Here is a 17,643-nt window from a genome sequence, read left to right on the forward strand (position 1 = left end):
ATTTTTTTCATTGAGTATATTATCCAGTAGCCCTTTAAAATCAATTTAACCTACCACATTCATGTTAATGAAATTAATGATTACTATAATTGCTATTTTGAATTTCAAGGCTTTATGTTGATTATTAGCAAGGTTGGTTAATGAAATATTACATATTACCACTGGAGAGTAGTGTTTCCAGTTTGTATTTTTGCACATGATGACGTTGAATAGTCTGATAAATTACATTAGCCACATATGCCTTTCTTTTTATTATTGCATAATCTCAAAGGGACCCTCAAAAATTTACAGTAGTGACTCAGTGGAGACATTGAATGGCTTATTTACTTTTTAATTCAAATTCTTTTCTTTAGCCCATTATTCCTATGTTTACACAAAATATACGAGAAGGATTTAGATCACTTGGAGGAACAAGTAAGTTCTCATTTGTATGGTTTTAAATTACTGTGATATTTAAAATATTGGGGCTTTTGAACCCTACAAAGAATCCTACTAAATTATTAACTTTAGAAAATTCATATACTACTCAGATGTTTTTCATTTAAAGTCTAATTACCTGGGTCTAAGTAATGGCAATTATTAGATTTATTATTGTTATGAGTATCATATACATACTGAAGTTCATTTGTAGTGGACTTTTAAAATTTCAAAGTGATTTGTCTATTGTTTTAAACCATATTGCTGAGGTTTAGAGCAAATTTACGTACTACCCAGACTGTCTTTTGAACACAGCCCTGAAGAACTTATAACTTTAAAAATGGCTGACAAAGATTATTGAACTAAAATTATATAAGGAGGTATCATTTGCTTTAGCTTATTTTTGTACTTTTAAAAAAATATTCTGAAGCTTAACACAACATATTGAAAAGTCTTTTTACCTTTCTTTATTAATTGAAAGTCAAACTTTTAATCTATTTATAAGAATGATAACAATTAAAAATGCTTTTTCTTTGTACTTTGAAATTTGTGGTGTTTTTGTTCTTGATAGTTTGTACATTTGATGGATTTTATTTTATATCCCTAGCACTATTGTTAGTGTTTCTGTCCACATTTAAGTCTTCCTTGGAAGAGTTTTAAACTGTTGCTACTGCTTTTTATGTGTAACATTGGTATTTTGTTGATATTTCATTATATTTTTTAGACTTAGTTTTTTCTTTGTTTAAAGTGAAGAGTTTGATGTGATACTTAACACTTTTTGTAGAATTATTCAAAATTTTCTCTCAGCTTATTTCTTTAAAATTTAAGTGGCAAACTAGAAATTATTCCAGAAATTGTGTTTTTTTAATTATAATTGTTTTAAAAATTATTTTGACTACTTAATATTTTTAAAACTTCAAAGCTGAATATATCAAAAGTTAGCATGTGAGGTAGATATTTGGCACAGTGCTGAAAATATCGCTTGGTTTGCCCACATTCCATGTTGAAGTTTGAGTCTGCCTTTGCTTCTGATTCCAGCTTTTTCTAATATGCTACAGGAGGCAGTGGTGTGGGCTCAAGTACTCAGATCCTTGACACCCGTGGGGGAGACCCAGAATGAGTTTTAGGCTCCTGGCTTTGGCATGGCCCAACCCTGGTTGTTCTGGGCATTTGTGGAATGAACTATAAGTTGGAAAATATCTTTGTCTTACTGTGGCTCTCTGCCTTTCAAATAAAAGAAAAATTAATGTCTAGTGATTTTTTTTTTTTTTGACTGTTACTTTGGATCTTAAAATGTATTCTCTGTTTCCCTAAGTAAAAAGTATTTTCAGCATTCTGGATAATCCATCACTGTGCGTTCCATGTGACTTGCCTTTTTTGGATTCCTTTTGTGATGATTTTTTTTTTTTGGTCTTAAATGTAATCCATCAGTTTATTTTATGTTATTACTGCTTTTTAAATTTAATCTTGCTAAATTTCAGGCTTGTCATTTAGTGTTAGTAATTCTTTGGTTTGATATATTAGTTTTGTTTTCCCTAATTTACAGTAATGTTTCAGTCTACCTAGTTTTTGCTGCACTATAGTCTTAGTTTGTATAAATTTTATGTTTCCATCTTTTTTCTTCTTTTATTTGTATAAGTCACTTAGTTGTGAGCCTCTAGGCTTTTAGCTTCTAGATTTGGGATGCAGTCTTTGCTATTTTTTTGTAATAGTCAAAATTGCATTATTTTTAAATTTTTATATTTAAAATTTTTTTAATTCTCATTTAAAAAATTAGTCTTCTTAATTTGGGGGGTATTTTTTGGTATTCAGAAAAGTGGAACAGCAGGTACAGAGTTATTATGTATCCACTTCCCAACCCATAGTTTCTTATTAACATCTTGTAGTAATGTGGTACATACATTTGTTACAATTAATGGGAAGCTTATCTTTTGAAAAAAATATTATACTAATTAACAGGAGTTGATACTTTGTACTACCTTCCTATTGTGTCTTACATAATAAAGTTTACAATTACAGGGTCAGAATATTTAACCTTTTAAAATTATTGTGTTTGCTTTAAAACAGGGTTATTTAGGTGGCTTTATGAAAAATTCCGCTATCCATTTGCTCCAATGTATGGAGGTTTTCCAGTGAAGTTACGAACTTATTTAGGTGATCCTATTCCATATGATCCAAAGGTAACAGCAGAAGAATTAGCTGAAAAGGTAAATTGTTCTTTCTGTAATCTTTGGACAGATTTTTATTTTTCAATTTTATCTAAAATGTTATTTTATCTCTTCTACAAGCGTGTTTTAAGTCAATAGTTCTCAACCAATGGTGATTTTGTCCCCTATGGGATATTTGACCATGTCTGAAGACTTTTCTTAATTGTCACCAAGGGAAGGAGTTGGGGATGGGTGGTACTACAGATATTTAGAGGCCAGTGATAGAATTTATAGTTACCTGCAAGATATGCAGGAATATACTTCTACATATAGGTTTTTGGAAATACTGGACTGGAGTTTGAGAGGGAAGTCAGTTTAGGTGCTGAAGAGCCATAAGTCATTTATACTCAGTATCGGAAGCTGAGATTTACCAGGTAGGTTCGGAAAAGAAGAGGACTGACCCAACAAGAAAAGCTCAGGACCAGATGGCTTCACTGATGAATTCTGCCAAACTTTTAAGGAAGAACTATTGTCAACTCCTTTCAAACTTTTCCAAATAATTGAAAGGCCTATATCACCTTAACTCCAAAACCCAACAAAGATACAACAGAAAGAGACTGCAGACCAATATCCCTGATGAACATAAATGGCAAAATCCTCAGCAAAATACTAACAAGTTGAATATGACAATACATCAGAAAGATAATTTACCCTGACCAAGTTGGATATATCCCAAGAATCCCAGGGATATCCCAGGGATAGTTAAGCATTTTCAAATCAGTACGTCACATCAACAGAATGAAGGATAAAGAAATCTCATGAGGTGCAGAGAAAGCATAAAATACAACATCCATGTAGAAACAACATACCTTAACACAGAAAAAGGCTAAATATTACAATAAAGGCGATATACGACAAAACCACAGGCATCATCATGAATGGTAAAAAGGTGAAAGCATTTTCACTAAGATCTAGAATCAGACAAGAATGTCCACATTCATGGTTTTTATTCAGTGTAGTTCTGGAATTTTAGCCAGCACCATTAGGCAAGAGAAAAATCCAAAGGGAGAAAGTCAGATTTTCCCTGCTTGCAGATGACGTGAATATTTGTATAGGAAACCAAAAGAATCTACCAATAGAGTATTTGAACTGATGAGTTAGTTCAGCAAAAGTGCAGAATACAAAATTAACTCTGAGAAAGAACTTAGAAGAGTAGTGCCTTTCACAATGTCTACCAAATGTCTTGGGATAAATTTAATGAAGACTGGAATACAATGAAATTTGAAAGTCCTGTACAGTGAAAATTACAAAACACTAATGAAGGAAATTGAAGAAGACACAAAACATGTAAAGACCTCCCTTGTTTGTGGATTGGAAAAATTAATAGTATCAAAATATCCATATTACCCAAAGTGACTTGCAGATTCAGTGAAGTCCCCATCAAAATACCAATGGCAATCTTCATGGAATTGGAAGAAACATTGCTAAAATTCATGTGAAAACACAAAAGACCCTAAATAGCCAAAGCAATCTCAAACATTTAAAACAGAGCTGGGAGCATCACAGTATCAGGCTGCTAAAGGCCTACAGTGTCACCATGCCATTGGCCTAAACATACACACATAGACTAATGGAACAGAATAGGAATCACAGAAATAAATCTGTGCATCTACAACCAGCTTATCTTTGACAAAGGTGCTAAAAACATTCCTTGGAGAAAGGACAGTCTTCAAAAAATGATGTTGGAGAAACTGGATTTCTACATGCAGAAGTTTGAAACAAGACTCCTACTTTATGTGCTAAACAAAAGTTAACTCAAAATGGATCAAAGATCTAAATGTGACCTGATACTATGAAGCTACTTGAGAAAAAACATAAGGGAAACATTCCAAAACATTGGTATAGACAACAGTTATTTTGGATAAAACTCCAAAAGCTTAGGCTATAAAATCAAATATATAGACAAATGTGATTTTATAAAACTAAGAAGCTTTTGCACAGCAAAGGAAACAGCAGAGTAAAGAGACACTAACAAAATGTAAGAAAATATTTTCATAATTTGCATCCGATAAAGGATAGCTATCCAGACTGTATAAGTAGCTCAAGAAATTCTGTAACAACAAAAGTAACAGTCCAGTTCTGAAATGGGCAAAGGATCTGAATAGATATTTTTCAAAAGAGAAATACAAATGGCTGCCAAACACATGGAAAAAGTGTGTTAATAATAAATGTACTAATAATCATAATGGCTATTATAAAAAAATCAAAATAACAAATGTTGATGAAAGATGTAGAGAAAAGGGGACCCTGAAACACTGTTGGTAGGAGTTCAGATTAGTGCAGCCCTTTTGGGAAACAGTATAGAGATTCCTCAAAAACTAGAAGTAGATCTACCGGAAGACTTAGCTGTCACACTTCTGGAAATATATCCAGAAATAAAGTCAGCATATGAAAGAGATATCTGCACTTCTGTTTGCTGCAGCCCAATTCACAATAACAAAGATATGGAATCAATGTAAATGTCCATCAGTGGATGCCTAGATAAAAACAAATGTGGTATATATGCATAATGGAATATTACTTGGTCATAAAAAGGATGAAATCCAGACATTTGCAACAAAATAGATGCATTTGGAAGTCATTAGTCTAAGTGAAATAAACCAGACTCAGAAAGACAAAACTCCGTGTTTTCTGTCTTATGTTGAAGCTGATGTATAAACATATATACATATAGCCAGTGCTGTGGCTCAACAGGCTAATCCTCCGCCTTGCGGCGCCAGCACACTGGGTTCTAGTCCCAGTTGGGGCGCCGGATTCTATCCCGGTTGCCCCTCTTCCAGGCCAGCTCTCTGCTATGGCCAGGGAGTGCAGTGGAGGATGGCGCAAGTGCTTGGGCCCTGCACCCCATGGGAGACCAGGAGAAGCACCTGGTTCCTGCCTTTGGATCAGCGCGGTGCGCCGGCCGCAGCGCGCCGGCCGCGGTGGCCATTGGAGGGCGGACCAATGACAAAGGAAGACCTTTCTCTCTCTCTCTCACTGTCCACTCTGCCTGTCAAAAAAAAAAAATATATATATATATATATATATACACACACATATAGTTTAAATGATGTGTGGATGCCATATTATTTGAAAATATTGTCTTTACTGAAATACACCCCTTATGTAATAATATACCTTTCTTGTTTTTATTTTTTTCATAAATTCCATATTTGTGATAACTAACATATATCCTTTGAAGAAAATAGTGTGTGTGTGTGTGTGTGTATATATATAAAGTTACATGTGAAGCAAACATGGCAAAATGTTAACAATTGTTAATTCTGAAAAAAGTGAGAATGTATTTTGACTTTTATACCAATCTTTTGTATATATAGTCTATTAGAAGTCAACTCCTTATCAGATATATGATGTGCAGATATTTTCCCCCATTCTATAGATTCCTTTTCAGTTTGTTGACTGTTTCCTTTAATGGGTAGAAGTTTTTGAGGTTGATATAGTTCCATTTGTATATTTTTGCTTTTGTTGCCTGTTGTTTTGCTATCATCCAAGAAATCTTTAACAAATCTGAAGTTGTGAGATTCTCCTCTATGTTTTCTTCTAGGAGTTTTATAGTTTTAGATATTATAGTTAGATCTTTAAGCCATTTTGAGTTAATTTTATATACAGTATAAGATAAGGATAAGGTTTACCACCTCCACTTGTTTACATGTGGATATCCAGTTTTCTTGACATCATTTGTAGGAGACTTTTCCATTGTGTGATCTTGGCACCCCAATTGAAAATCATTTGACCATGTATGTGGGAGTTTATTTCTGGGCTTTCAGTTGTAGTGTTTATGGCAGTACTATACTCTTTTAATTACTATATCTTTGTAATTTGCTTTGCATTTGGAAATTTTGAGTCTTCCAGCTTTATGCTTCTTTTTGAAGATTGTTTTGGCTATTTGGGGTCCCTTGAGATTCTGCATGAATTAGAAGATTTTTTTCTTATCTCTGTAAAAAATTGCCATTATGATTTTTGATAGGGATTATATTGAATCTGTTGATTACTTTGGATAGTATGGCCATCTTAACCTATTAAGTCTTCCATTCTGTGAACACAGGATGCATCTTTACATTTGTTTATGTCTAAATTTTTTCAGGATATTTCATAGTTTTCAGTGTATAAATCTTTCTCTTTGTTGGTTAAATTTATTCCTGCCTCTTATTCTTTTTGATGCTACTGTAATTGAAACTATTCTTTTATTTTCCATTTCTGTTGTTCATTGTTAGTGCATAGAAACACAGCTGATACTATGTATTGATTTGGAGTTGTACAACTTTGTTGAATGGATTCATTCTGTTTGTATGTTTGTATGTGTGTGTGTGTGTGTATGCATTTAAAATATCTTTAGAATTTTCTGTGCCTAAGGTCATGTCACCAACAGAGAGTTTTACTTCTTCCTTTTCATATATAGTATGCTTTAATCTTCACCTCAACCCTATAATGTAGATCTTGTTTTACTGTTTGACACGTGAGAAGACAGAGTGATTCAGTCTGCTCTGATAGGTTAACTGCCATAGACTCTCAGAGGCTTATGACTGTAAAATCTCCTTCTTAATCATGTTATGTTTCCCATAAGACTCAGCAGCGGCTTTATCCCTGCTTCTTGACTTTGAGATTCAGACTGAAAACAGAACCCTTGTGGAGTGTTGCCACTTACAGTAGAAGGAAGAGGTCAAGAGTTGAACCATCGGATGCTCCTTAAAGCTTCTGTTTGGAAGTGATTTACTCACTCCCACTGACATTTTATTGACCAAAGCAGTCACAAAGCCACACTGCATTTCTATGAGGGAGGACCTGAACTTTTCCTATAAGAATGGCCCATAAGAGAGGACCCTGACAGGGAGAAGGAATGACTGTAATAACACAGCTGGCCATATAGTCACTTAGAAAAGCATGTGCAGCTGTAACAGCTATAATATGTCTTAGATGAGACTGTTCGCATGGAGCAACTGATATGTCAGAAGTTTCATAAGGGTGACATTTGTGATGCAGTGTGTTCATTTTTGCCTTTAGTTATGTATTTAATTTGTTCATCAGGTATACACTCTGTTTAGTTCTGTCCTTTGTTCTGAAAGTAAAACCACATGACACCGGCTTTCAGGGCCAAGACACACGTTCCGCAGAGCATGACTCTTCTCTCAGGAGAGGTGAAGTGTTCCTGAGAGCTCCAGGTGCCCTCTCCCTGGGTCGAGACTTGACCCTCTGACGTTGCTTCTGCCCACACGTGCTTTGTTGGTAACCTAACATACTTCTTTGCTGCTTCCTAACAAATGCATTCTCCTTTAGGATAGAGCTGAATTCTATTTTGTTCTAAATTTTTTTCTTATTTATTAGAATTTAAGTGGGTCAGAGATAGTTAGCAATTTTTTTTTAATAAATATTATCTATATTTATGTCAAAAAAGAAAGTAATAGAGAAGAAAAAAGATTCTGTCCTGGAGATTTAGAGATCTGAGTTCTGATTCTCACTCTTCCATTAAGTATTCTCATCACTTTGGATGAATATATTCTGTAAGTTAACATTTTTTAACTAAAGTACACTTGGAATCAAGAATATTTAAAATTCTCCCTTAGTGAATGCATTGTCATGATTTTCCAGTCTTTCTCATTTTTATCTTATAAGCATAAACCACAGAGTAATGATGATTCCTAAATTATCACAATTTGAAATTATTAGTATCTAAATTAATATTTATATATAGAAAATGAAACACTTATTTTAAAATTGGAGATAGACTGTTCAGGCATTTGATTGTAGAAAAGAGTCATTTTCTGAAAACTGAGTCTAAAGTAAAATATGCTATAATAATGTCTGAAGGACACTATGGGGAATTTCTGGAAGTTCTCTCAGTCTCCATTTCTGTTCTGTTTCCATGTTTTCTGTTTGTTTCTGTCTTTTTGCCTTTCTCTCTACACGTTCATACATATGTCCATGAACACATGTAAATATAGATTTATTTATATCCACATGTATTATTAGTGTAGGAAGAAGATGGAAAGAAATGGATTGATTTGAATGCTATTCAAGAGGTGAAACTAGTTGGCTCTAATGATGGATTGACAATTGTGAGTGAGAAGCGGGAGTTGTTAGGGATGACCTCCAGGTTTTGGCTTACTTGGCTAGATTCATGACAGCTGAAATAGGGAGGGAACTCAGGGAAGGAAAAGTGCTGGTTGCTCCACTTCTAGTCTAGCTCCCTCCTAATGCTCCCGGGAAAGCTGTGGAAGATGGCCCAAGTGCTTGGGCCCCTGCCACCCAAGTGGGAGACCTAGGTGGAGACCTGGCTGTTGTGGCCATTTGGGGAGTGAATCAGCTGATGGATGATTTCTCTGTCTATTCCTCTCTGTCTGTAACTCTTTAAATAAATAAAATAAATCTTTTTTTTTTTTTTTTTTTTTCCACAGGCAGAGTGGACAGTGAGAGAGAGACAGAGAGAAAGGTCTTCCTTTTGCCGTTGGTTCACCCTCCAATGGCCGCCGCGGTAGCGCGCTGCGGCCGGCGCACCGCGCTGTTCCGATGGCAGGAGCCAGGTGCTCCTCCTGGTCTCCCATGGGGTGCAGGGCCCAAGCACTTGGGCCATCCTCCACTGCACTCCCTGGCCACAGCAGAGAGCTGGCCTGGAAGAGGGACAACCGGGACAGGATCGGTGCCCAAACCGGGACTAGAACCCGGTGTGCCGGCGCCGCAAGGCGGAGGATTAGCCTAGTGAGCCGCGGCGCCGGCCAAATCTTTTTTTTTTTTAAGGTTGAGATTTTCCATAGATGTAATGAGAAACCAATAACTTTGATAGATGATTTCTCAATAATCCTAATTGACTTTTCTGTTTCTAGATTTAATTAAAATTTGTTGAACTGTGTAGAAATTGTGGGAATGGAATAAACCATACCAGTTTATGCTTTGTTTTTCTCACTTTTTCCTGCTGGATTGCCTGGTGTAACCGTTTGGCATGTACTCATATAGTGATAAAACAGAAATGCACTAGAGTTTACTAATGTCTTCTTTTTGCCTGCCAGAAAGTTCCCTACCCCATTGTTATTCTGCTTTTCTTTCTTCAGTTCATTTTAGTGTTACTGTGTGCAATGCATTGCTGTGCTGAATGACAGAGAAATACTAAGATACATTTTAAGAAGCTTGTAGTCTGCTATAGAAAATAGCCGTGTGGATGGATAGCAACTAATTCAAGGCTTAATAAAATAAGTTTAAGAAATATACTGTTGGTGTAATGAGAAGGAAATCATGAATTCTGAGGGAAGATGGAGGCTAAATGGGACTTCTTGAAAGTCGTAATATGTTAAAATCTCTTCAAAATAATTGACCTTTATTGATAACTAAAAGAATAATGGCTTTTCTTTTGTTTTCTTAATAGACGAAGAATGCTGTTCAAGCTTTGATTGATAAGCACCAAAGAATACCAGGAAACATCATGAGTGCTTTGTTAGAACGTTTTCATAAACAAAAGATCAACTAGAAGATGACTTAATATGTTTGTATTAATATGTTCGCATCTATGGTACTGTCTCCTGAATTTTACAGGCCCTGTGATTAGTATTTTTTAAGAATCATGTTGATAAGCATCTTTCTCAGAACTTGTTTGTCTAAAATTATATTGTCAATTTTGTTTTTGCAATCAGTTGTGTCAAATTTAACAGGTATTTTATTATATGCCTAATAATTCAGAAAGTGATCATATTCATTTGTTAATTCCTGATAATATATGAAAATAATATGGATCCTTAGAATTAAGTTTTATTACTAGCAGCAGTTTAGGTGAAACACACATTCCTGAATAATGCATCTAATTTCTCAGTTTATGTTTACTGATCCAATTTTGAGGATGGGATAATCTAGGCTGTAGTGTAGTCGCTTCAGTTAGAGAACAAAAGGCTTTTATTTCCCCTTCATTCCTTTCATGACCTTGAGCAAATCATGTAATGTTTCTGTGCCTCAACAATTCACTTTTTAAAAACATGACAAGACTATGGTGAGGAACCTTATTTTAAGTTATTTGTATTTGCTGTGATTGATGACTTCTGAACCAAAATGATTGTTCTTTGAATAATACCAAATCCTTTAGTTATATATATATATATTTTGTCCATTAGATCTATAAATTATTCCTTCAGGTATCATGTCCAGTTGCCAAGCACAATGAAAAGGATGTACTGTTTTTCAAATTGAATTTAAAAAATTATGAAAACTAAAATTTCTAATAATTATTTTTAGTATTTACTATATTTTTAATGAAGAGGTAATCCAACCACATGAACATTTGGTGTGCTTGTGTTTATGGCATTAAATAGTACAAGATTCAAAATCATAATCATGTTTTTCCTATTAGATGCTGATTCTAGTATGATGATCATGGCTTATTCCATTTGACTTTACAGCCAATCAGATGGGTTATTGTTCCAATAAAAATGTACTTGAATGACAGATTTATGTGAACACAAAGATTTATGAAAAATTAATGGCATCTGATTCGTTGTCTCCTTAAAAATTGATTTTAAAAAGTATTTAAACAAAAGTATCAGAAATCAAATGCAGTATATCTCCCTTTTTTAGATGTTAAATTACTTGGGTTTTTGTATAGAATTTTATATTACAGGTGTGTATTTATGGTACATGTAATATATAAAATTAAACAATGTAAAAAATAAAGATGACTTTGCATTTCATTTTCTTATGAGATTGAATATGTAATGTTTTTTCTCATTTTGTTTTATTTACTCTTTACACATTTCTCATCCACAATTATTCTTTTATCTTAGCCACTATGAATAAGCCTTACTTTCCTATAAGTACCGCGCGCTACCGATTGCGCCACTGCAGTACAATAAGCCTTACTTTCCAATGTAATAAATATATTTTAATTTCAGTTTCAATGAAGAGTCAATTTGCAGTATTTCCCTCCACCAGTAAGTAGTGCTTAATTCAAAATTGATAAATATTTTCATAATGAATAAATAAGCATCATAAATGAATGAAAAAGTAGTATTTGGGAAACTTGAGTTTTTTTTTTTCATTTATTAAACTTTTATTTAATGAATATAAATTTCCAAAGTACTGCTTATGGGTTACAATGGCTTCCCCCCTCCCATAACTTCCCTCCCACCCGCATCCCCCCCTCTTTCCCGCTCCCTCTCCCCTTCCATTCACATCAAGATTCATTTTCTTTTTTTTTTTTTTTTTTTTTTTTAATTTAACTTTTATTTAATGAATATAAATTTCCAAAGTATAGCTTATGGGTTACAATGGCTTCCCCCCTCCCATAACTTCCCTCCCGCCCGCTACCCTCCCCTTTCCCGCTCCCTTTCCCCTTCCATTCATGTAAAGATTCATTTTCAATTCTCTTTGTATACAGAAGATCAGTTTAGTATATATTAGGTAAAGATTTCAACTTTTTGCCCATATAGCAACATCAAGTGAAAAAACTACCATTGGATTACTAATTATAGCATTAAATAGCAATGTACAGCACATTAAAGACAGAGATCCTACATAATTTTTTTTTTTCAAATTAATTAATTTTCTATGCCATTTCCATTTTAACACCAGGTTGTTTTTTTTTTTTTTTTCATTTCCAATTCTCTTTATATACAGAAGATCACTTCAGTATATAATTAGCAAAGACCTCATCAGTCTGCACCCACACAGAAACACAAAGTATAAAAATACCGTTTCAGTACCAGTCATAGCATCACTTGGCTTTAGACGACACATTAGGGACAGATCCCACATGGGGTGTAAGTACACAGTGACTCCTGTTGCTGATTTAACAATTTGACACTCCTGTTCATGGCGTCAGTAATCTCCCTAGGCTCTAGTCATGAGTTGCCAGGGCTATGGAAGCCTTTAGAGTTCGCTGACTTTGATCTTATTCCGATAGGGTCATAGTCAAAGTGGAGGTTCTCTCCTCCCTTCGGAGAAGGGTACCTCCTTCTTTGATGGCCCCGTTCTTTCCACTGGGATCTCACTCACAGAGATCATTCATTTAGGTCTTTTTTTTTTTTTTTTCCATGATATCTTGGCTTTCCATGCCTGCTATACTCTCATGGGCTCTTCAGCCAGATCTGAATGCCTTGAGGGCTGATTCTGAGGCCAGAGTGTTGTTTAGGACATCTGCCATCCTATGAGTCTGCTGTGTATCCCACTTCCCATGTTGGATCTTTCTCTCCCTTTTTGATTCTATCAGTTAGTATTAGCAGATACTTGTCTTGTTTGTGTGATCTCTTTGAGTCTTAGACCTATCAGAGCTATCAATTGTGAGCTGAAATTGGTCACTTGGACTAGTGCGATGGCATTGGTACATGCCATCTTGATGGAATTGTGTTGGAATCCCCTGGCTTCCCCCCTCCCATAACTTCCCTCCCACCCGCATCCCCCCCTCTTTCCCGCTCCCTCTCCCCTTCCATTCACATCAAGATTCATTTTCAATTCTCTTTATATACAGAAGATTAGTTTAGTATATATTAGGTAAAGATTTCAACAGTTTGCCCCCATATAGCAACACAAAGTGAAAAAAATACTGTTGGAGTACTAGTTATAGCATTAAATAAGAGTGTACAGCACATTAAAGACAGAGATCCTACATAATATTTTTTTAAAAAATTAATTAATTTTCTATGCCATTTCCAATTTAACACCAGGTTTTTTTGACTGACGCCATGAACAGGAGTGTCAAATTGTTAAGTCAGCAACAGGAGTCACTGTGTACTTACATCCCATGTGGGATCTGTCCTTGATGTGTTGTCTAATGTGCAGTGATGCTATAACTAGTACTGAAACAGTATTTTTACACTTTGTGTTTCTGTGTGGGTACAAACTGATGAGATCTTTACTAATTATATACTGAATCGATCTTCTGTATATAAAGATAATTGGAAATGAAAAAAAAAAAAAAAAACCCTGGTGTTAAATTGGAAACTTGAGTGTTAAAGACTGAAAGAAGAGTATTTGTTGTTTGTGTAACAAAAGCTATTATTTTTAAAGTATTTAAGTTCTGCTTTATTTAAAACCTCTTTGTTCCCTGATACACAGACTAACAGGAAGGCTTCCTCTTTATTTTTGCTACTTGAATTTAAATACCATTTATAATAGTCAAGGTATATTACTAAATATGGAAATAGAAATAATATTGAAAAGTTGGTGGATTATCAGTCTTGTCTTCTGGGGAAAGTGTCCACAGAACGTTGCACACTTTGATGGGACATTTTTTCATGCCCTTTTGTAAAATTTTGCCTTTTAGAACAACTTAAGACTAACAACTTTACAATAATAGTACAAAGTACCCCTATATGCTTTCACCCATATTCACCAGTGTTAAATGTTGTCACATTTATTCTGTTCTTTTCACACCCCTTGCCCTCCCTCTCTTTCTTTGAACATAACATCAAATTTTTTTTTTCTCCTGCATCATCTGATAGTAAATTGCAAATACCATGCCTCTTAATGTTACCTTGACTGTGAGGTCATCCATCTACAGAACCAGAGAACAACAATCAAAGTCAGAAAATTTATCACTAATATAATGCTTTATAGGATATCTTTAAATTTCACCTGTTGTCTCAATAATATAGTTTATCCAGTTTCCCTTCTTGATCTGTCATATATAGCAGAATCACAAATTGCATTTAGTTTTTGTATTCCTTTAGTCACCTTTAACCTGGAATGATTCCTCAATCTTTAGAGGTACATTTTTAGAGAGAATGGGCCATATTTTGTAAATAAGCCCTCAATTTGTTTTTGCTGATGTTTCATCATAATTCGTATTATTCATTATTTAAAAAATATAACACATTTGCTGTGGCTTTCTGAAGAGAGACTCAGCAGAAACAAACATTGCATATTGGAGACCATTGATTTGGACTCAACTCTTGCACCAGACCTCAGATACCAGACTAAAAATCAAAATGAAGTAATATATGGGTACTCCAAAAATTCATTGGAAAATGGAATTAAAATAAGTATTTTTGTGCAAAAAAATTTTAAAATCCACATACATTGTTTCATAGTATGTATCTCCGTGAACTTTTTGAAGATACTGCATTCTAAAGTTCGGTATCACCAAACCAAAAGTAAGTAGTTATTTAACCATCTAAATCAATCAGGAGAGGCCAGCGCCGCGGCTCAATAGGCTAACTGCGCCGGCACACGGGTTCTAGTTCCGGTCGGGGCACCGGATTCTGTCCTGGTTGCCCCTCTTCCAGGCCAGCTCTCGGCTGTGGCCAGGGAGTGCAGTGGAGGATGGCCCAAGTCCTTGGGCCCTGCACCCCATGGGAGACCAGGAGAAGCACCTGGCTCCTGGCTTCGGATCAGCGCAGTGTGCCGGCCGCAGCGCGCTACCGCGGCGGCCATTGGAGGGTGAACCAATGGCAAAGGAAGACCTTTCTCTCTGTCTCTCTCTTTCTCTCACTGTCCACTCTGCCTGTCAAAAAAATAAAATTAAAAAAAAAAATAAATTAAAAAAAAAATCAGGAGAGAGAAAGATAAGTAAATTTTTCAAACCAAGCAGTGTCAGTGGCACATTGAAGTTCCCTCTTTTAGCTGAGAAAAAAATTACCCGAATTAACCTTATGTTAACTAATCAATTATTTTTAATTTTTCTATCTCACTGTACTGCCTAACAAGGAAAGTGACTTTCTTTTACATTTTATTTGAAGGACAGAGAGGTAAACAGATCATTCATCTATTGGTTCACTTCCCCAAAAGCCTGTAACATCCAGAACTCTCCTGAAACCAAGAGCCAGGAACTCAATCCAGGTCTCCCACATGGGTGGCAAGGATTCAACTAAAAATCATTTGAAGCTGTTCTGGATGCATATTAGCAGGATACTAGATTGGAAGCAGAAGTGAAATGTGAACCAGACACTCTGATAGGTAATGTAGATGTTCCAAGCAGCATCTTTTTTATTTGTATTTTTTTAAAATTTGTTACATGTTTCATGTGTTTCATATATACAAATTTAGGGACAAAGTGCGGCATCCTTTTTTTTTTTTTTTTTTTTTTTTTTGAGATTATTTATTTATTTGAAAGGCAGAGTTAGAGGCAGACGCAGAGGGAGAGAGAAGCTTTCCCATCTGCTGGTTCACTCTCCAGATGACTGCAACAGCTGGAGCTGTGCCGATCCAAAGCCAGGAGCCAGGAGCCAGGAGCTTCCTTCGGGTCTCCCATGTGGGTACGGAGCCCAAGGACTTGGGCCATCTTGTACTGCTTTCCCAGGCCATAGCAGGGAGCTGGATCGAAAGTGGAGCAGCTGGGACTTGAATTGGCACCTATATGGGATGCCAGCACTGCAGGCAGCAGCTTCACCTGCTGTGCCACAGCACCAGCTCCAAAGTGGGGCATCTTAATCACTGTGCCAAACACCTACCCCTGCAAAGTAACTTTGAAATGACCAATCTGCTCTTCGGTTTTGCTTTCTTCATTTCCTTCTCTGTTTATAAAACCAGTTTTTTTGGCTGAGCTCATTGAAATACTTATTTTGTTTTATGGAATGAAGTTTCATCTAATTTTCTATCCTAATCCAAGAATGACAAAATAAAGTCAATCAAGATCTTTAGAATAAATTTGTAAGTTTGTTTATGACAAAACAAGCCGTTGGAGTTTTGATACAGAATGCACTGACTCTGGGTAACTTTGGGAAGTATTTTCAACAGAATTAAGTCATTAACCCATGAAACTTTTCTTTCCATTTATTTGTCATTTGTATTTATTTGAGAAATGTTTTATAGTTTTCATGTATAAGACCTTCATCATCTTGATTATTTTTATACCTAAGTATTTTAGTCTTTTAGGTGTATTGTAAATGAGATTGTTTTCTTCATTTTCTTTTCAGCTGTTCATTTTTAGTATATAGAAATGCAGTTGATTTCTGAAGTTGATTTTGTACCCTCGACTGAGTTTGCATATTAGTTCTAATAGTTATTTTATGTCTTAAATCTTTAGAGTTTTCAACTTCTTAGATTATGTTATCTGTGAATAAACAATCTTACTTGCTCCAGTTTGGATCCTTTCTATTTATTCTGTTTGCCTAATAGTTCCTGAAACTTCTGTTAGTATCATATGATTATTTTTTCATGTTCAAAGATAATGACACTCTATGAAACTGAAAGAATAGATGTGATCCTATAAATAAATCTCTTCCATATTGGACATATTGACTTCTACACGTCAGGCTTTCTGATGCTAAGATTATCTTGGAATTATAGGTGGCTTTATGGTATTGTTTTAGATTATAATTAAATACTTATGAAACAGTTCTTCTGTCTTGGTCATCCCATTTAGTTTGTTCCTTAACAGTTATTTTCCTATCCTATTATAAACTCTTCCCATTATAAACTCTTCTCTAATTTGAAGAGTGAGATATTTAAAGAGTTCTTTTAACATAGAAATTTATGTATAAGTTATATTTTTCTTTAATGCTTAAATTATTATAAAATACAGAATTTACATAAAGGTGACTAATGAATATATACACCTGGTTGTAATTTTTCTTTCTCTCATGTTTTTGTCAGATTTAGTATTGAGGTGACTCTGCCTTAATAAAACTCATAAAAAATGACCCTTTCTATTCTCTGGAAGAATTTTATGTATTATTGATATTTCTTCTTTAAACAAGTGGAAGAATTCATGAGTGTGGCAATTTCATCTTAGAGTTTTCCATTTCTGTTAGTAAGTTTTGTTGGATAAGACGTTTATATAAGGGGGCTGGTGCTGTACCACAGCAGATTAAGTCACCAGCTGTGATGCCAGCATCCCATAGGAGTGTCAGTTCAAGTCCTGGCTGCTTCATTCCTGATGCAGCTCCCTTATTTCCCTGGGAAAGCAGCAGATAATGCCCTAAATGCTTGGGCCTCTGCACCCACGTGGGAGGCTTGGATAGAGTTCCAGTCTCCTGGCTGCAGCCTGACCCAGCCCTGGCCATTGTGGCTATTTGGGCAGTGAACCAGCAGATGGAAGATTTCTTTTTCTGTGTCTTTCCCCCTCTCTGTAACTGTGGCTTTTAAATAAATCTTTAAACAAACAAACAAA

The 17,643-nt window shown here is 35.2% G+C and overlaps 1 protein-coding gene across 6 annotated transcripts in view; it reads left to right on the forward strand.

The window, feature by feature from the left end:
- The window catches only part of TMEM68 (transmembrane protein 68), a 40,848-nt gene extending 29,548 nt beyond the window's left edge, over positions 1-11,300 (forward strand). For 5 of the 6 annotated variants that reach the window (XM_062188489.1, XM_062188487.1, XM_062188491.1 and 2 more), the window contains 3 exons: positions 354-414; positions 2,485-2,624; positions 9,979-11,300. In XM_062188489.1, the coding sequence (XP_062044473.1) occupies positions 354-414; positions 2,485-2,624; positions 9,979-10,080 (303 nt within the window). In that variant the 3' untranslated portion in view covers positions 10,081-11,300. Of the gene's footprint in view, positions 1-353; positions 415-2,484; positions 2,625-9,978 lie in introns of those variants that run through there. The other variant, XM_062188492.1, reaches the window with a different exon arrangement.
- Positions 11,301-17,643: the final 6,343 nt, after the last annotated feature.

Source organism: Lepus europaeus, chromosome 4 (assembly GCF_033115175.1).
Source record: "Lepus europaeus isolate LE1 chromosome 4, mLepTim1.pri, whole genome shotgun sequence".
Classification (NCBI taxonomy): domain Eukaryota; kingdom Metazoa; phylum Chordata; class Mammalia; order Lagomorpha; family Leporidae; genus Lepus; species Lepus europaeus.